Source organism: Cricetulus griseus (genome assembly GCF_003668045.3).
Source record: "Cricetulus griseus strain 17A/GY chromosome 1 unlocalized genomic scaffold, alternate assembly CriGri-PICRH-1.0 chr1_0, whole genome shotgun sequence".
Lineage (NCBI taxonomy): Eukaryota > Metazoa > Chordata > Mammalia > Rodentia > Cricetidae > Cricetulus > Cricetulus griseus.
The window spans coordinates 87,948,217-87,967,589 of NW_023276806.1; the positions used below are offsets into that span (position 1 = coordinate 87,948,217).

The 19,373-nt window shown below is 41.9% G+C and overlaps 1 protein-coding gene across 2 annotated transcripts in view; it reads right to left on the reverse strand.

Annotated features, from left to right (window-relative positions):
* Positions 1-18,940, reverse strand: part of Kcnab1 (potassium voltage-gated channel subfamily A member regulatory beta subunit 1) — a 388,290-nt gene extending 369,350 nt beyond the window's left edge. For both annotated transcript variants that reach the window (XM_035450521.1, XM_035450519.1), the window contains exon 1: positions 18,666-18,940. In XM_035450521.1, coding sequence (XP_035306412.1) covers positions 18,666-18,940 — 275 coding nt within the window. The remainder of the gene's footprint in view (positions 1-18,665) is intronic.
* Positions 18,941-19,373: the final 433 nt, after the last annotated feature.

Here is a 19,373-nt window from a genome sequence, read left to right on the forward strand (position 1 = left end):
TTACCATAAAGCCTTGGGAATGTTCATAAATGCATCAGTAGACCTCTCTAAATTATCAAATATTTCATGAGCAAATGATCTTTATGCTAGTGGCAGGATTCATTTAGGTGAAATGCCCATCATCTTCTTTTGGGGGGGGAATTCATGAGCCCCACCCCAACTGAGGAGCTATAGTTGATGGCTTCTAGGGTAGGGAGAGTCAGTTTTCTTTTTATTTAAATTCTTTAATTACTACTCATATTTACATATCCATCCCCCCATTCCCTCACCCTGCCATATTCCCATGTTCCCTACCAACCCCCCCAACCCATCCCCCAACTCCTCCCCAGGGATAGTGAGGCGCTCCACCAGGGACCTTCAAAGGCTGTCATATGGTTTGGGGGAGGGCCTACGCCCTCCTTGCTGTATCTGGGCTGCAATAATATCCCTCCATAGGGAATGGGCTCCCAAAGTCCATTTGTGCTCTAGGGTTAAAGACTGGCTCCACTGTTAGAGGTCCCATAGACTGTGTTGGTCTCCTAGCTGGCATCCACATTCAGAAGGCTTGGTTTGAGATACCATCTTACTCCTATCAGATTGGCTAAAATCAATAACACCAATGACAGTCTATGCTGGAGCGGCTGTGGAGAAAGAGGAACGGTCCTCCATTGCTGGTGGGAGTGCAAGCTTGTATAACCACTTTGGAAATCAGTATGGCAGTTTCTCAGGAAAATGGGAATCAGTCTACCTCAAGATCCAGCAATTCCTCTCTTGGGCATATACCCAAAGAATGCACATTCATACAATAAGGACATACTTTCAACTATATTCATAGCAGCATTATTTGTAGTAGCCAGAACCTGGAAGCAACCTAGATGCCCCTCAACTGAAGAATGAATAAAGAAAATGTGGTACATTTACACAATGGAGTACTACTCAGCAGAAAAACAAAACAAAACAAAACAAAATGGAATCTTGAAATTTGCAGGCTAATGGGTGGAACTAGAAGAAACCATCCTGAGTGAGGTAACCCAGTGACAAAAAGATAAACATGGTATGTACTCACTCATATATGATTTTTAGACACAGAGCAAGGATTACCAGTCCACAATCCACACTGCCAGAGAAGCTAGGAAACAAGGAGGACCCCAAAAGAAGATTTCATAGTCCCTTGAAGAAGGGGAGGAGTACAAGAACTCCTGAGCAAAGTGGAAGCACAGGGCATGGATGGAGAGGAAGAAGGCAGAAAGGGAAGAAGGGGAGGGGAGAGGAGAACAAGAGGACTGAAACAGGGGAGGAAGAGAGGAGAGCAAGAAAGGAGATGCCTTGATAGAGGGAGACAGAACAGGTATGGAGAGAGGTCTGGCACAGGGGAAATGTTAGGGGATCCACAGGGATGACCCCAACTAAGAATCCAAGCAGCGGTGGAGAAAATGCCATTGATGCCCTTCCCATATAATGAGATTGGTGTCTACCTTGGTTACAATTCCTAGAGCCTTCATCCAGTAGCTGTTTGAAGCAGAAACAGACACCCACAGCTAAGCACTGAACCATACTCCTGGAATCCAATTGTAGAGAAGGAGGAGGAGTGAGCAAAGGAGCCAAGATGGTGCTGCAGAAACAGTTGACCTGACCTAGTGAGAGCATGGAGACCCTAGTCATAAAACTGCAGAAACAGCATTGGACTGAACCATCAACTTCTTTTTTAGTTGTTTCTGTTGAATGATAAAAAAAAAAACAATAAAGTGGGTGTAAGAAACAGAATGCCTATCCAAATATGGACAACTGGGTGTTTTAAAAAGCCTCAGAGGAAGGATTTCAACAAAAGGAGCAAGTAGACATTTATAAGGTAGCAAAACAAAACAAGAAAAAGAAGGTAATAAATCTGGGCTAGAGAGATGGCTCAGCTGTTGAGAAAGTATCCTTTTACAGGGACTCAGATGTGGTTCCCAGTACCACATAGGGAGGTTCACAACCACCTGAAAACTCAGCTCCAGTGATCTGATGTCTACTTTAGGATGCAGCAGGACTATGCACATGCCCACACTGATACACACAGACAACAATTTAAAAAGCAAAGTTAAGTGAATCCTGGACTTGTTTTACATTTATGTATGCATTAACTCAGAATGAATCATGAAACAAAGTATATTTGAAAGTATAAAAACAGGATAAAAATACATTTTACATTTATTTATTTACTTATTTAGTGTGCACCTCTCTCTCTCTCTCTCTCTCTCTCTCTCTCTCTCTCTCTCTCTCTCTGTGTGTGTGTGTGTGTGTGTGTGTGTGTGTGTGTGTGGTGTGTGTGTCTGTGAGCACAGGTATAAGGCAGCTTACCAGAGACAGCTCTCTCCACCATGGGGGTTGTAGGCAGCAAACTCAGCTCTTGGGTTTTGGCAGCAAGAACCATTACTGGTTGAGCCATCTTTCTGGCCCAACAGGAGAAAATCTTTAGTTGAGTGAAGGACTCTTAGATTTGGCACCAAAATCACAATCCAAGGAAGGAACGAATTTGATCTCTTCAGCATGAAAAACATTTGCTCTGGGCCTTCAGGGGCATGTTTGTAAGTCTGATGGCCTGAGTTTAATTTGCTCAGAGGGCAGAGAGTGAAAGGAGAGAACCCACCCCACAAAAATGTCCTCTGACCTCTGCACTTGGACTGAGGTACCCTACACTGTGTTATAGCCATACCACTGCACCTTGTGTGTCACCCTAAACTGTGTCCTATCCATACCACTGCACACTGCACCATGCCTGTCACCCCAAACTGTGCTATATCCGTACCATGACACACTGCATCATGCATGTCACGGAACACCACTCCAAACAAGGAAAGAATAAACTATGAGCCTTGACTTCTTTCTTCGACTCTGTGCACCTCCTATAGTATCCAGCACCCTTAGCTCTGCTGTCTCCGGGTTGGGGGCCTACACCTACAATCCCTTCACTGAGGGGCAGCTATCTCAAAGGCTTCCATTTCTCAGCTACTGTAAACAGCTGTCCAAGGTAGGAAAGAATTCAGTCAATCCTTCTCTTTGCTCTGAATGTGCTGGCAGATCATGCCCTTGACCCAAGTTGGATTTTGCTTTCCATGAATGTAGGAAATAAGGTTGTGGATTTCTACAGGGAACACAGAGTTCAGTTTGAGAGTGTTGGAAATCTCTTTGTGCATGTGCCCATCTTCACTCCATCTAGTCCATCAGCACTTCAAGGGGAGAATGGTATCTGACATAGACATGCAACTTCCATAATCATTGGCATGTTTTGACAGAATTAGTATTTCATAGTTAATAAGTGTGTTTCACTTAATTGTGAATCTACTCAGCTTAGCCCCTTCTCGTCCTGGAATCCAAAGCTCAGGACTTCAGGGAGATATAAGAAATAATAAATAAAGAAAAGACCTGAAAAACCAAGAAAGAAACCACATGGTAGGGTTTCCCAAGTGAAGAGGAGTTGGGATTCCCAAGTGAAGTTGTGTCTCTGCTTCTATCACTTGTCAGCAAGTGCCATTCACATCCAGCCATGGAGGGCTAAACACCAAGCTTTGGAGCCCTGAACATCTATCTGTGGAGCCCTGAACATCCAGCCATGGAGGTCTGAACATCCAGCTGTGGAGCCCTGGACATCTTCCTGCCAGAGTGGGAACACAAGCCAGCCAAGTCTCCCTTAAAGGAGAATCAGAGGGAAAATGGCAGAGATGGTAGTTTCTAAAACAATGAGGTCTGTGACTCTTTTCTTCCTTTGTCCCTGAGCTGCACAGAATTTAACCAGAACTTGCAGTTGCCGGAACTCAATCTCCCTTCTACCTGCCTGTCAGCCACCCCATGTGGCATTTACACCATGGGGTCGCTAATAAGGAACTTCAGAGTTGCCTGCAAAGCCCAGCAAACCCTCTCCAAATGCCCGAATAGAGATAATCTCCTAAGCCTCTGGAAGGTTTATGTTAGGCTCAGAAGGTGAGCATGTTCCTAGCCAAGCTGAGAACACTGTGAGGCCTCATTCAGAAACCAACAGAGTACCCAAGATGGAGCACCAAGAACTATCCAACTGGCCCATAGCTTAACAAATTGAGGTAACAGCAAACAACGATCCACACAACCACTCTCAACAAAGGGGAGACCAGATACCAAGAAGTACTACCAAAGACCTAATTACAGATGCCTGAGCAAGTTAAATTGGTTTATGTATTTAACTATCCAAATACATAAAGCTTACTGTGGTGTGTGTGTGTGTGTGTGTGTGTGTGTGTGTGTGTGTGTGTGTGTGTGTGTGTGTACATGTGTGTGTTCCACCTTGTTTTGTGAGACAGTATCTCTTGTTGAACTAGAAGCTCACTAATTCAGATAGGGCTGGTCAGCAAATCCTAGGGATCTTCTTCTGGTCTCCACTCCCCAGCTTCAGGATACAAGCAGACGCCATGTTTGGTTTTTTACATAGGTGTTGGTCATTCAAGCTCATGTCCCCATACTCAAGCAGCACGCACTTTATCAACCAAGCCATATCCCCAGTCCCCAGGCTGACTCTTGAAATGTCCTTCCACTGTATAATACTTACAAATGTTCAGCTAATAAACACCATGTTGTTCCAAGGCAATATTACATAAACATTAATCAGCTGAAAAGCTGCAGTTCTGCTGTGAATGAGAAATAGAGTTCCCTTTGCTATCTTATGGTGGAATGCTCTATTGGATGAGACCTTTATAAAATCTGAACTATCGGTGACCCAACAAAATGGGTTCTAAATGCCCCCCTAAAATCTCTAAAGATTCTTCCAGATAAAACCAACTGAGGCAACTCCAGGACCTGGCACTCTCCCAGACAGACTCTGTTACTACAAATAGAGAAACAACTGAGTTATTTTAGAGGTGACCTTTCTCCAACTTTGCTGGACAGAATACAGCCAAGAACCAAATGAACAAATTAAATACAACAAATCCTGTATTTTGTACCTCAATTCAGAATCCAAATTGTCTTTCTTCATCATAATTTAAGCACAACTGCCTTCCTTGTTTCCTAGTCCTCACCCAAGCAAAGATGGAAAATGAGAACAATTAGGGCCAGGCATACTGACAGCTCTAAGGATGGTTGATAGCGATAGGGGACTACAGAAGAGTGGGGTGAAGAATGCAGGAATGCAAATCCAAAACTCAAGTGGTAAATGCATTTACTGATTTCCAAGGCATCCCATACATCCTAACAACCCCAGGGGATGTTTCACTTTTTAAGTAATGTATTAAATAAATAAAATCATCTAACATAAAATACAGAGTCTTAAAGCAAATGGCTTAGCAGCAGTAGTGGGCTGACAATGTTCCATAACCACACCTCTATCTTTTAGCAAAACTCTTCCATTCACCTGAAGTAAGGTGTCCTGGGCAATAATCAATTTCTTCTATGTATTCCCTCAACTCCAGAAAGAACCCCAGTCCACAATGTACCAGGATGGACTTAGTTGCTTTTGATATTTTATCCAAATACAATCATAGGTAGTGTGCCAATCTGTGTCTGGCTTCTTTCACTTAACTTGATGTTCTGGAGTTCCACCCAATTCACTTATTTATGTCCACAAATAATGTTTCACTGTATGTACTTACCACTACCACAGTTCGAGCATTCGTTCCTCAGTTGAGGAACACTGGGGTATTTTTTACTGAGTGCCCATTTTGAACAGTCCTGTTATGAAATATGTGAATGTGCAGATACTTTAACACAAAGGTATACTGCAACAGCATTCACAATAGCTACTTTGTGGAACCAGGCTAAGGAATCAACAGGAGAGGAATGAGTGAGGAAAATGTGGAATCCTGTTCAGCCATAAAGAGTGAAGTTTTGTTGTTTTCAGGAAGAGGGATGCTACTGGGAATCATCATATTAAGCAAACTAAACTGATCACAGAAAGACAAATACAGATACATAAGACAACACAAAAGTAGAAAAATGCTTATGAGGGATAATATGTTCAATATGAAGTATACATAAGTACAAAACCCTAAAAAATCAATAAAATAAAATTTAAAAGATAATTTGAGAATGTATATAGGAGTAGAATTACAGGATCCTAGGAGACATCTACATTTAACTTTTGAGAAATTGCTAAGCTGTTTTCCATGAGATAAATAGTCATTTAACATTCAAGCTTTACACAAGGTTTCAAATCGCAGTGCATCAATGGCATAGCTCATTGTATGGTGTGCATTTCAAGTGTAAGTGAGGAATGCATCATTGCAGTTTTCATTTACATTTCCCTGGTTATTACCGAAGCAAACTGATTTTCTTTATCTTGAATAACTTTTTAAGAAGAATTTCAAGTTATTTTGTCACTTTTTAATTTGTGTGCTTTTTTGATTTGTCAGATAGATGCCTTTATGTAATCTTAATACTAAATTCATAACACTTAAACACTTTTCTAACACTTCTTCACATCCTGTAGGTTGTCACTTTGCATTTTAAAAGCTTCTTTGTTTCATTCTTTGACATTTCATCATGTATATAATGAACTCTGGTCCTTATGCCCTAGCATCTGTCTTAACTCCCTTCTCCTGCTGGAACCTGGGTTCTCAGCAAGTCTTCTAATTGTATGCCTCTGTGTGTGTGTATGCATGTGTGAGTGTGTGTGTGTGTGTGTGTGTGTGTGTGAGAGAGAGAGAGAGAGAGAGAGAGAGAGAGAGAGAGAGAGAGAGATTGAGGGGGAAGGGGGAAGAGGGAGGGAGGGAGGGAGAGTTTAAAAAGGGCACCTGCATGAGCTTGGGTGGAAGGTTATTACTGGAGCAAGGTAATATATCAATGGTACAGCACTAAAGATAGTGACACCTCTTCCTCTGGCTGCCATCAACTATGAATATTCCCTCAGAAGGGGTAAACCACAGGAGCCCTTTTCTTTTCCTGGATCAAATGTGGAAGGCCCAGACTTGTGAATGTCTCATGCAGGTAACCACAGCTACAATGCATGCATGAGCACATGGCCGTACCACATCTAGAAGACACTTTCCACAGAAATCTTCATGAGGTTCCAGCTCTTACAATCTCTTTGCCCTTTTTTCCACAGCAGAGGACATTTTAACCCAGCACAATAGTTAATACCCTCTATCATAAACTAGAATTGTCAAATTTTTCCTCGGGTTTAAAAATCACATTAAAGCCTTAATACTTTGTTTCAGTTATCAGGAAAATCAGTTTGTTTTATTATAAAATCAGAAAGTTTTATTATGTCCCAACGTCAGATGAATGGAGCCTCATTTTCTCCTTTTAGAAACATCATCCACCCATCCTCCCAAACCTAAGAAGGTCGGCTTTGCTCTCAGCTGTTTCTTGTACAGTGGTCATCCTACTCGTATCTCTTGATTTGCATGCCCACAGCCCTGTGCATCGCCATTAAAACCTTGCTTCAGTGATGCATTTTGCATGCTATTTTCCCTCATAGTTTCTTCCCTCCCTGTACCCTTCCAAAATGAATCACTTTATATTTCTTTCTTTAAAAAAACGTTTAATGCATTTATTTATTATATATACAGTGTTCTGCCTGTGTGTATCCCTGCAGGCCAGAAGAGGGCACTAGATCTCATTACAGATGGTTGTGAACCACCAGGCTGTGGTTGCTGGGGATTGAACTCAGAACCTCTGGAAGAGCAGCCAGTGCTCTTAACCTCTGAGCCATCTCGCCAGCCCTCACTTCATATTTTTATAGAATTTCCCTCACACTCCTAATATCATACCCATTTACTACTATAGTCTTGTGTCATTGAAAACACTCTAAGGTTGTTTGAGCAGGAGGCCTTCCAGAATAGCCCTTCTGTATCTACAACTAGACCATGACAATGTTAATTTTTTTTTAGTGAATTAAATCTTTTTAGTGATTCTAGAGACTATTTCAGTATTACATGTATACTAATGAAAGAATATCCTGATATGTAATCTGTTCTGGGGTTTGTTGTTATTTTGTTTTTCTCTTTCCTTTTCTTTCGTTTTTTTAAGTATTTCTGAAGACAGGTATCATGGGAAATGTACTTAACTGAAAATACTTTAAAACACATGTAAACTTAATACTCTTCTACCATATCTTTTGGGTATTTCACCATCTGGAATGTAAAATACTGAAAACAGTTTTAATCACTTAAAATTTGTATAACAAGCAACTGTTATTTGGATAGTCTCATCATTCAAATTACTAAGCTTGCAGACAGAGCTGGTCTTTTAGCACATCTTGCTTGTGGATTGTTTATACTGATTAGCAGCTACTTAGCCCTAGAGGAAATTAAATAACTTAACAGCTCTTTTGTACAGTTCATTTCATATTTAACACTAGTTGTAATAAAATAAAATGTGAATATTAAACTATAAAATGCACTTTGGGCTTGTTTTGTTTGTTTGTTTTTTAGTAAAGAATTTTAAATGTGAGATATTTATACTAAAACAAGGTCCCTGGAACATAAACTGAACTTGTCTTAAACAATTATTCTGAGTCCTTACCACTCTGTACACATGTGTGTGTGTGTGTGTGTGTGTGTGTGTGTGTGTGTGTGTGTGTGTGTGTGTGTATGTGTGTGTGATTGAAGATAGTGATGCAGAGAAGGAATGACTAATGGAAAACCACACTGTGTCCTGCTCTTGGCAACTGAATAGCTGATTTGACTGCCATCAAGCATCCTGTAGGCTTTATTATGAAAAACACATAGTGAATGTCATTTGAATGGACATAGTACCCAGACGCTCCTCCTAGAAGCACACACCTTGATGGTTCTGTAATAGCAAACTGAATTAACAGGTCACCTGACTCTGGACCCATGCTCTCTGACTTACGTTTCTGTGTGCCTGAACCTGTCTCATGAGATGCCAGGCTGTGTGTCTGGAGCCAGAAGCTGTGGTTGTTTCCATAGCAAAGAAGGAGCTGCTGCACTACCAAGAAGTCCTCTCACAACCCAGAGGAGGAGGAAGGGAACATGAGCTTCAGGGAGGCTCAGCAGGCCTCCTGCTATCCCTGTGTTTTCATGGAACTTCGAGAATCAGAATGAGAGCTCAGTGTTCATGGGTGGACACAGAAGGATGTTTACTTCATCAGTGTCCCATGTCCCTGCCAGCCTGGTATCAGATCACCTTCTACAGTTTTCTGAAGTGTCATCAGGCTTCTCAGTGAAACAGGACAGTTGAAATCTAAGCAGGCAAGCCCAAAGATATTGACTCACCATGTGCCCAAGGAAAGGTCAGTCAGGTCAAAGATTCAGGCTTTGAATGAAAGGAACACTGTTAAAACTACAGGCTACTACAGATCTCTCCTTGTTAACAGGAATTGCCAAATTCATGTTGCTTGCTTGAACCACTGGTAGAGACTGGCTAGCTGTAACATGACCATTTCTCTTTCTTCTTAAGCATGCATTTGGACTGCAAGTCCCAGCATCCAATTGAGTTAAGTGTGGTCATGTGACTGAATTCGCCCACTGTAACTTTTCTTCACTGATACCCTTTACAGATCCAGCACCTTCCATGTGATCTTCCTTCCTTTCTCCCTTTTGTCTGATGGGTAGATATGAATTCTCCAGCCATTTAAGAAAACAAGGCAAAGATGGCAGAACTCTTCCCTCAGGTTCCATCCACATGAACCTTCAGGCTTGTGACTGGTCTTAAAAAGTAAACATTGTCATGTCAGGTCATGCATGTATCAGGATTTAGCAGCCAGGGACAGTTTTATGATCAGTGATTTCATAAGGTAAAAAATATTTGCATACAACCATTTAGTCAGCATCAGGAAACCTTCCTCTATTAGGGACACAAGTCTGGCTGGAAGCCCAGTTTAAATTTCTGGCAACTAAAGAAGATTTTGGCAAGTTTAGATGACAATGTGTATGCCATACATATAAATCTGTTGGTTTCTCTAAACTCAGAGTGGAGATTCTTTCTAATGCTGGAAGATTGGCACTTGGTGACACTGACCATATCCAGAAGTCTGTGACTGAAGGAACATAGTTTAGCTGTCTTCTCCAGAGGAATATGAGCAAGCATTCCTCAGTCCACTGTGCTGCTTCATTCCCACGAAACGAAAGCATGGAGCCTAACAGCAAGAGTCCCTGTCCAGACATTAATGCATGTCATTTAGTGACAAGCACTGGAAAGGCCACAGTGATTATTTCTGTCTACCCTTCTTGGAACTCAGATGAGACAGACATAGTCAAGAATGACTTCAAATGGAATTAATAAAGCAGAGGCCAATTCAACCTAACAGGAGATGCCAATTGTGTGCTGCCAGATGGATCCCTTGATAGGAAAAAAGTCACATGTAAAGAAAGCCTAAAGAAATAGCACAGTTCATATTACTCACCATTGACACAGTCATTTGAGTGACCATGTGATTTCTTCCTCATCCAGCCCTTTGCTAAGCAAGAAGCAAGAACCTCAAATATGAGGGGAATGCATGACCCCACATGCATACGTATCCAGAAATACCACCAGGATTTAAACCTAGACCTTTCTACTCCAAATCCAAAGGCATCTAGCCACTTGGCTTGTAGAGAAAGTGTGGAAATCCACACTCCCCCTCTCAGGTACAAATGCAGGCAATGACAAGCGAGAACTTGGTAGATGGACATTTGACTCATGGCACTCAGAAAGGATTTCCCCCCACTCCACCAATTCTTTTCATTGCCAAAACCAACACCTTCATTGATATCCATCACCTTCAGTTCAGGCTGTGCACATCCCCCAAGTCCAACTCCAATCACTCCTACCAAGAATGCAAATCCTTCCTCTTAACTCTATGACCTTCTCATCTAGAGCATTCCTGATTGAAGTATAAATGTCATTACTCCTGTGTACAAGTCGATTTCATAGCAATTCATCTTTGTGTCACCTTATATAGACAAGATGCTCAGTCAGATGGGTGAATGCTCACTCATTGATCTCATGATTGATATTTGAGATCATCTTGCATGCATTTTTATCATAATCCCAGACATTTACACACTTGTTTACAATGGTAGCCACCTCCTTTTTAAAAGAATATTTTAAATTTATTCTTTGAAAATCTCAGATGTGCAAACCATCAACCCTACCTACTTACCTCTAACTCCTGGGATTTCACAAATGCTGCCAGAGTCCTCTAAGCTCTGGGATCCCTAGTAGCTTCACTGGCAGTCACCTTCAGAACTGCCTGTGCAGACCTTCTGGAAACTTATGGAGGGGAACAAATTCTGGGATTTCAAGTAGTTCTGCTAATAGTGAGAACATTAGGAAGCATCTCAATAAACTACTGTCTATACCATAAGGCATATGAGTTAAGAAGGTGAAATCTCTATCAGATGCTGTAACTAAATTTTTACCCACACGATTGTGTAGGGAATACTGTGTGTCTAGTACTTTTCACTAAATAGTTCAGGCTGCTCTGGTCTGGAATGTTAATGCTGCTGGTGTTTAAAGTCTCTTTGTATTCTAACCTCAATGTACTTTTGCTTGAGAGGATGTTATTTCCATAAATACCCTAAGGAATCTTAACTGAGATGAGCAGAGTGTTCAGTGCTCAGATGCTGGCTGAAGCACACCTTCTTACCATACACCTTCAGAGTCACTCACCCTTAACAGGCTTCATAAGCCCTAACCACATAGACCAGGCATAATGTGGGTTTCACCTCAGTTCTGACCAAAGCATGCAAACAAAATGCGTTATTCTTTCAAATTATTTATATTGTAATTTGCTTGTTTTACCACACTTGTTTACAATGGTAGCCATCTCCTTTTTAAAAGAATATTTTAAATTTATTCTTTGAAAATCTCAGATGTGCAAACCATCAACCCTACCCACTTTCCCCTAACTCCTTTCAGGACCCTCCCAACTTCATGAGCTCCTTTTTAAAATTATTTGGTTAGTTTTAGACTCTGGTGTGGTGTCAGGAAATGAGACAAGTGTAACCCACTAGTGGCCATAGCCTCAAATTAAAAGTTACTCTTCATCCTACATCAGCCATCAATTGTATCTAGCTCCTCAATTCAGGCCTGAGGAATCTTTTACCCCTATATGATGGACTTTTTAACTGGCTTGATCTTTGTAGGTCTTGTGTTATGAATTGTGCTGTGAGTATGTAACAGCCATGGCATTTCCATAGGACAAGTACTTCATAGCATTCCTCCCAGCTCCCTGGTTCTTACATCCTTTCTGTCCGCTCTTCTGGGGTCTTCCATGAGCCTTGGTGGTGGTGACGATGGGGAGGGTTGACACAGAGGTCCTGCCTGCAGCTAGCATCCACTGTCCCTTATTCTCAACATTTTGAATGGGCACAACTCTCTGTATTAACCACTACCCACTGCAATAAGAAGCTGCCATGACAAAGGTTGGAAACAGTTCAAATCTATCTGTGTGGTCAACTTGATACAAACTGAAATCATCTGAAGAAGAAACGTCAGCCGAGAAAAGCCTCAATCGGATTGGCCCATGGGCAAGTCTTTTGGGACATTTTCTTAATCAATAATGCATATGGGAGGGTCCAGGACACTTGGGTAGTGTCAACCCTAAGCTGATGGTCCTGTCAGATATAGGAAAGGTAGATAAGTGTGAGCCTAAGGAACAAGCTGGTAAGCAGCATTCCTCCATGGCCCCTGCTTCAGTTCTTGCCTCATTCCTTCTGGTTCCTGCCTTGAGTTCCTGCCTCCTGCCTTGGCTATTTCTTGATGTTGTAACCTATAAGTCAAATCAATCTTACCTATCCAACTTTCTTTTGGTCAGTGGTTTATCACAGCAACAGAAAGCAAACCAGAACATATAAGCATAAGCATTTAGAAGGCCTTTCATAATGTGACTGTTTAGAAAAACAGCATCAGTGAGTTCTCCACTAGGGTCTGTGGTTTGCATAACCATGGGTTTTGACCATGTTTCTTTCCTGTGGAGCAGTTCCAACATCTAATCAAGAGAGCAATTTATTGATCCCTGTCTTAGTTACTGTTCTGTTTCTATGATAAAACTCCATGACCATGGTAACTTATAATAGAAAGCATTTGGTTTGGAGCTTACAGTTTCAAAGGGTAGCATCCATGATAGTGAAGGAACAACTGAGAGCTTATATCTTGATCCAAAAGTAGGAGGCAGAGAGAAATAGGCTCAGAATGCCATGGGTCTTTTGAAACCTCAAAGCTCACTCCCAGTGACACACCTCCTTCAACAAGCTCACACCTCCTAATTCTTCCCAACTAGTTCTACCAACTAGGGACCAAGTATTCACATATATGGACTTATGGAGCCATGCTCATTCAAACTGTCACACCCCATAAAGCATCTTACCACAGTGGGGACAGTCAGTATTGTAACATTCAGGATGCTGTGCTATATAAGACCACTAATGTCTTTTTCTCCCCTTCAAGCACTATGAAAGTTAGTGAGCAAGCAAAGAGTTTCCTAGTTAGCTCAAGATTAATTTCTTGTGTGTGGTGTTTTCAGCAATATGGTCATAGCATCTAGTTATGGTAGGTAACTAAAAATAATGTGAATAGCCTATACTGTTCAGGGTGCCTCTGGGAGGATGGTGGTAAAACAGTGCCTGGCACCAAGACTTTCATTTAATAACCTTTGTCTCTGGGAACAGCATTGTTCACTAACATGAGGTATCTCTGTTCAAACCCCTTTTAAAGAATTACATCTTTAATTGGCTTACAAACTAGTAGGGTTTTATTTGGCTTCTTCATACATCCTGTTTTGGTTAACCCACCCTCTATTCCTCTTTTCCTTTTCCCCAGTCCCCTGCCTCCATCCACCCATCCCTATGCAAACCGTTAGCTTCCCATATCTATCTCCTGCTCTCTCATATCACGTGTGTTCTATTATCCACTTTCGTATCATTTCAATGAGGTTTTACACAGCTTGTTCACATACACTTTATATTGATTAACTGTTTCTCTGCCATCCCTTCCATCTTTATTACTATACTGCCTGCTTGAACCCTTCTGTCTCCAGTATTTCTCTCTCTACTTTTCATTTTATGTGTTGATTTTATGTGATGGGAGGGACAGCTTTCATGGTGCCTGTGTGGTGGTCCGGGGACAACCTTCCAGAGTCAGATCTAACTCAGGTCATCAGTCTTGACAGCAAGCACCTTTACCCACTGAACCCTCTCTCCAGTCCATGAAATCAATGAGTTTTGCATTGTTGGGTATGTTAATTAACTTTTTAAATTTCTATTTCTTTGATCACAAGGAGCAAGAAGTTGGGTGGCTTCCCTGAAATATTCCTTGTCTTGTTGCTCTGAGACAGTATCTCTCACTGAACTGGAATCTTGCTTTAACTAGGCTAGCCTGGCTGGCCAGCAGACATTTGCCTATCTGTTTTCCCCTTTGTCAATACTGGGATTACATGCATGCACAACCATGCAGACTTTTGCATGGGTGCTGCGTACTGAACTCAAGTCCTTGTGTTTGCAGAGCAAGCATCCTTATTCACTGGGTGACCTCCCAGACCCATACTTATTTTTTGAAACAGTCTCTCACTGGATCTGGAACTCACTGATTGGCTAGGCTTGCTTTTCAACAAGGTCCAGGAGTTCTGTTTCCACTTTTCCAGAGCTGAAGAAATGTTCTTCTTCATATTTGTATGTGAGTGCTTGGGATCCTAACTCAGGTTCTCATGCGTGTGTGTCAAGCACTGTACCAACTGAACTCTCTCCCAGACCTCTTGCATACATTTATCTATTTTAAAACATTCTACAAATTCCCATGGTTACTTCTATGTTCATAAAATGTATTTTAAAACAATAAATACAATTTCAAAAGTCATGTTCACAACTACATGGTGTCCCAGTTGGCTTCTCTATTGCTATGATAAAACACTGACCAAAACAGACTTGAGGAGAAAAGGGCATATTTGGCTTACACTTTCACACCATAAACTATCAATGTGGGAAGCAGGGGCAGGACCTTGAAGCAGAAATCTTGGTGTCATGAACTAAAGCAGAACCATGAAGGAGTCTGGCTAACTGGTTTCTTCCCCATGGCTTGCTCAGCTGGCTTTCTTATACATCCCAGGACCACCTGCCCAGGGGCAGCACTGCATACAGTGAGCTGGGCCCTCCCACATCAATTATCAATCAAGAAGATGCCCCACGGTGGAAGGGCCTAGGCCTGGCCCAGGATGATGTGGTAGACTTTGGGGAGCCCCTTTTGAGGGCCTTACCCTGCCTGGGGAGTGGAGGGTGGATGGCTAGGGGCAGGTAGAATGTTGGGGGGGAGGGACAGGGAGAAGAGATTGACATGTGAAACAAGCTTGTTCCTAATTTGAACTAATAAAAGAAAAAAGAAAAAAAGAAGGGACTTTGAGAACCCATCCCACGTGAAGGGATGCTCTCTCGGCCTGGACACATGGGGGAGGACCTAGGCCTGTCCCAGGATAAAAAAAAAAAAAAAAAGATGCCACACGGTGTTGTGTCCAGGCCAGTCTGCTGGAGTTAGTTCCTCAGCTGAGGTTCCCTCTTCTCAGGTGACTCAAACTTTTGTCAAGTTGACAAAAATGAGTAAACTAACAAGCAAACAATAAAACTAACTACCATACATGGGAACAAAGAGGAATGGTCAAGTCTTGCCTCCCTGGCCCCTACTCTATTCTCCTTTGTTAGGCAAGTAATGATGCTGCCACAGATAATAAACGTACCCACCATCACTGTCATTAGGCATCTCTTAAATGGACAATCAGTCAATACAAATCAAATTTTATTAGATTGTTTTATTGTGTAATCTCATGTACACACAGCCCAGAAAAGGAAAAGGGCTATTCTTACATCTGTTCCTTGTCCTTCTTCCTAAAGTTATGTTTGTTGAATATACTAGGACTCTTGAACCCTGCCTCCACCTCTAATGCTTTCCTCTGATCAGTTAGTACCTTTTGAGATAGAGGTTGTTATGGGATCTAGGTATAAAACAGTCTGACACAAGCAAGAATTAATTGCTATGCAATATTTTAATTCCATCTTCCCAGTATGGGAACCAGAGTCAGAATACTGCACCAAGTCCTTACTGGTGACCAGGGATTAAAGGGTCTTACACTATGTAGTGTCTTCAAGTTCTCCTCAACACATTTCTTGTTCTGCCACATGAACAATGTTTCAAAGAAGCATAAAATTTTAAAGTATTTTAATTAAAGGTTAGGCACATTTATCATCTACATACATGTCTAAAGTGAAAATATCACATGAGAGCCAAACTATTTGAGGAAAACACATTCCAAGTCCACACAAACTTTCCATAACTTCCTGACAACTAATCCAAACACTGGGATGATTCAGGGAATTGTATCTAAATGTGAACATTAAAATGTGAACTATTGCCTAAGTCATGGTTCAGGAAACTCACCAGAACTGGGTGAGTTCTGGTACTTGCAAAGGCGGGAGCTGGCAAAGGGAAGAAAGGTCTTGATCTCCTGAGCTATGAAAACTTTGAGATCTTCAGCAAATTCATCTACATTAGGGATGAGCTGAGTGTCAACTACACACACTAGTTTCTTCCTGGAAACAATCATACTGCAAAAATCAAGGATGGATGGGCATTCCCTCTCCTAATGGCTTTAAATAGATAAGCCTTTACTTTTTCAACACACTCACTAAGCAAGAGCAAAAAGCAGCTCATATGAATCAATGATAAAATGGCACTGCCCTGAAGATTACAATAATCTGAAATCATATCTTGTCCAGTCTTTTCTGATAACAGGGCCAGTTACTGTTTTCTCCCCCAATTTCTTACTAAACCTTATTATCTCAACTGATATTTCACTTGGACTTGGGAAATGTTGATTTGGTGGCAGCTGACACCAGGAATTCTGTGGTCCTGTATTATAGTCTTTATGGAAAGTGGCAGGTTTAGAGTAAGTCAATGAACACGTTGGGGAAAGAAACCATTATCAAGGATTTATGTTGTCATGTAACTTCCCCCCACAGGCTCTGTAGTAAGAGCTGTATAAACTTGAAAGATACCATTTGGGATATGGGTCATTTAAGGAAGTGAATTTCTAGCAGGAACAAGCTCTCTTATGAGCCTTCCTTAACTGAGACCATCCCTTCCTCAAAACCTTCCTCCTCCTCCCCCAAATGTAGGCATTAGAATTTATACAAGAGCTTACACAAGTCACCCTGCCCATGAATACTAAATCTATTTCCCAGAACATTTCTAGAAGATTTACTTCATCTTACACTTTAAGAGGGGATTTTCCAATAGTGACTTACATTTTGAAACATTTATTTTATAACTGCCAATTGGAAGGGGGAGATGTAAGTTTATTCAAGCATTTGAAGTGTATTGTCCAAGTTTCTAGAGTATATGAACTATATAATTCAATTGCTTTAGATATCCTTTTTGAATTGGAAATATAACAGTGGAAGCTGGAGGAAAGCTTAGTGGATAAGAGCGGTTGCTCTGCAAGTATTCAGGCCTGCCTGAGTTCAAATCCCAGCGCCCATGTAAAAAGTCAAGAGGACCATGCATGCTTGTAACTCTAGCATTGTGGGGCAAAGATAGGCCAATCCCAAAAGCTCCCTGGACAGCCAGCCTAGGCAAAATGACAAACTTCTGGTACAATGAGATGTCCTGTCTCGATTTACTAAGGTGGAGAGTGACAGAGGAAGAAACAGGATGTCTGGCCCTGGCCTCCCTGCACACCTGCACACTCATGTGCAGGCACAATACATAGCAACATACACTACAAACACATCACACGCTCACACACCACACATAAAGATACCACACACTCATACAGCACACATATACATCACATACATTACACACATATCACATGGAGACAATACATATCATAGACACCCAACACACATCACCCCGTGCCGGCACACACATACCATATTACCCCCCACATACACGCACACACACCACATATACACATGGAAGCTGCTAAAGGTATACTGGACATTTTGATATGATATGTTGTAGTCTTTACAAAAGACATTTTGGCTATTCTATTAATGGATTTTAATTATCATTTAATGAAAACTATTCTGGGCTCATCACACAGTGACTTTTCTTGCAAAATTATCTCTTAGGGAAATATTCATTCGTGAATAATTCCCTAAGAGATCTCTTAATACAAATTGTAGGAAGTCGGTACACTTGTGCTTCAGGACTCTGGACACTTCACTCAGTGAAGATTGCCTTGCTGCAGTGGGATTAATGAAGCTATCTTTCCTTGCTGTTACGTGGAGAATAAGGGAAGAGAAGAAAGAAAGTCTGCAGGAAATTGCCTTACACGTACATCTTTTTAAAAAGTGCTCTTTTCTCCCAGGGCTGTCTGTCCCAGCTTTTGAGATATACAGTTGTCAGTACAACCTACTCCTCTTGAACCACCTGAACTTTCAACTAACCACTTTGAAACAGCTAAAAGGGCCTTCCCCTCATGCCCTACTTCCAAGTTAAAAGAAATGCAGGCAGACTGCGATGACATTTCATTCTTTGGGGAAGGAACCATTCTTTCTCCACAGCCTCCAAATTCTTCACATTTTTTTTCTTAAGAAAAATTTTTACTCACTTCCCAAAGGATGCTTTCTGAATCTCAACCCAGAGAGCCAAGAAACTTGCACCAAGTTTCTGCCTTTTGTAGTATATGTTCTGAAGTGCCAAGCATTCCTGAGGCTGTGAGAGCTGCTGCTAAGATTTCACAGGCTGGGAAGGAACGCAATGCACCCGCTCTCCAAATCCCTCCCGGATGCCCCCATCAGCGTGCTCACCTGTGTGGCATCCCGGTGGTGTGCGCTGTGGTATGCTCGCTGGACAGCTCGCAGAGCTGCAGGTACCAGTTCATCTCCACTTCCCGCAGCAGGGCCAGCTGCCGTGCCCTGAGCTGGCTTTGCCCACAGGGGCTGAGGCTGCTGTCTTTAACATTCTCGGGGGCTTTCTTGGGAGATTTGTCTTTCCCTCCTGAGGAAAGGCCAGACTGCTTTCTGAACTTGCTGTTGTCTTCAGAGATCTGACTCCCTGCAGCGCCTGTGCGGGCTGCCAGCATCCTGGAAGTCCCAGTCTGCCTTTCTGCAAAGCAACTGTCATCAAAGTAATTTGAATTGATTTCTGCTTCTGTCTCCCTCTTCTGCCCTGCCCGCCCCCAGCCCCCACCTTAACCTTATCCTGCCATGGACATGTAACTGAGCCTGCTGTGCTTGGCATGAAAGGCTATCTGCCTCTAAGGTTTCCTGATGGAGAGGTAAGGCAGCCACTACCTGTCACTTCTTGGAATATGGAAATTCAAGAACAAGTCTCCAAAACTTTGCAATTCGTGCTGCTACATCCTCTCTAAAGTTAGGAATGTGGCTTCATTCAACAATGGTAACTTTTGCCTTAGATAATAAGGTTTGAATAAATTATATTTCACTGCCACATCAATTACATTAAAAAAGAAAAGCCCTCTTGAGACTCATCAGCCCTTTTTAGAGTTTTGAAAA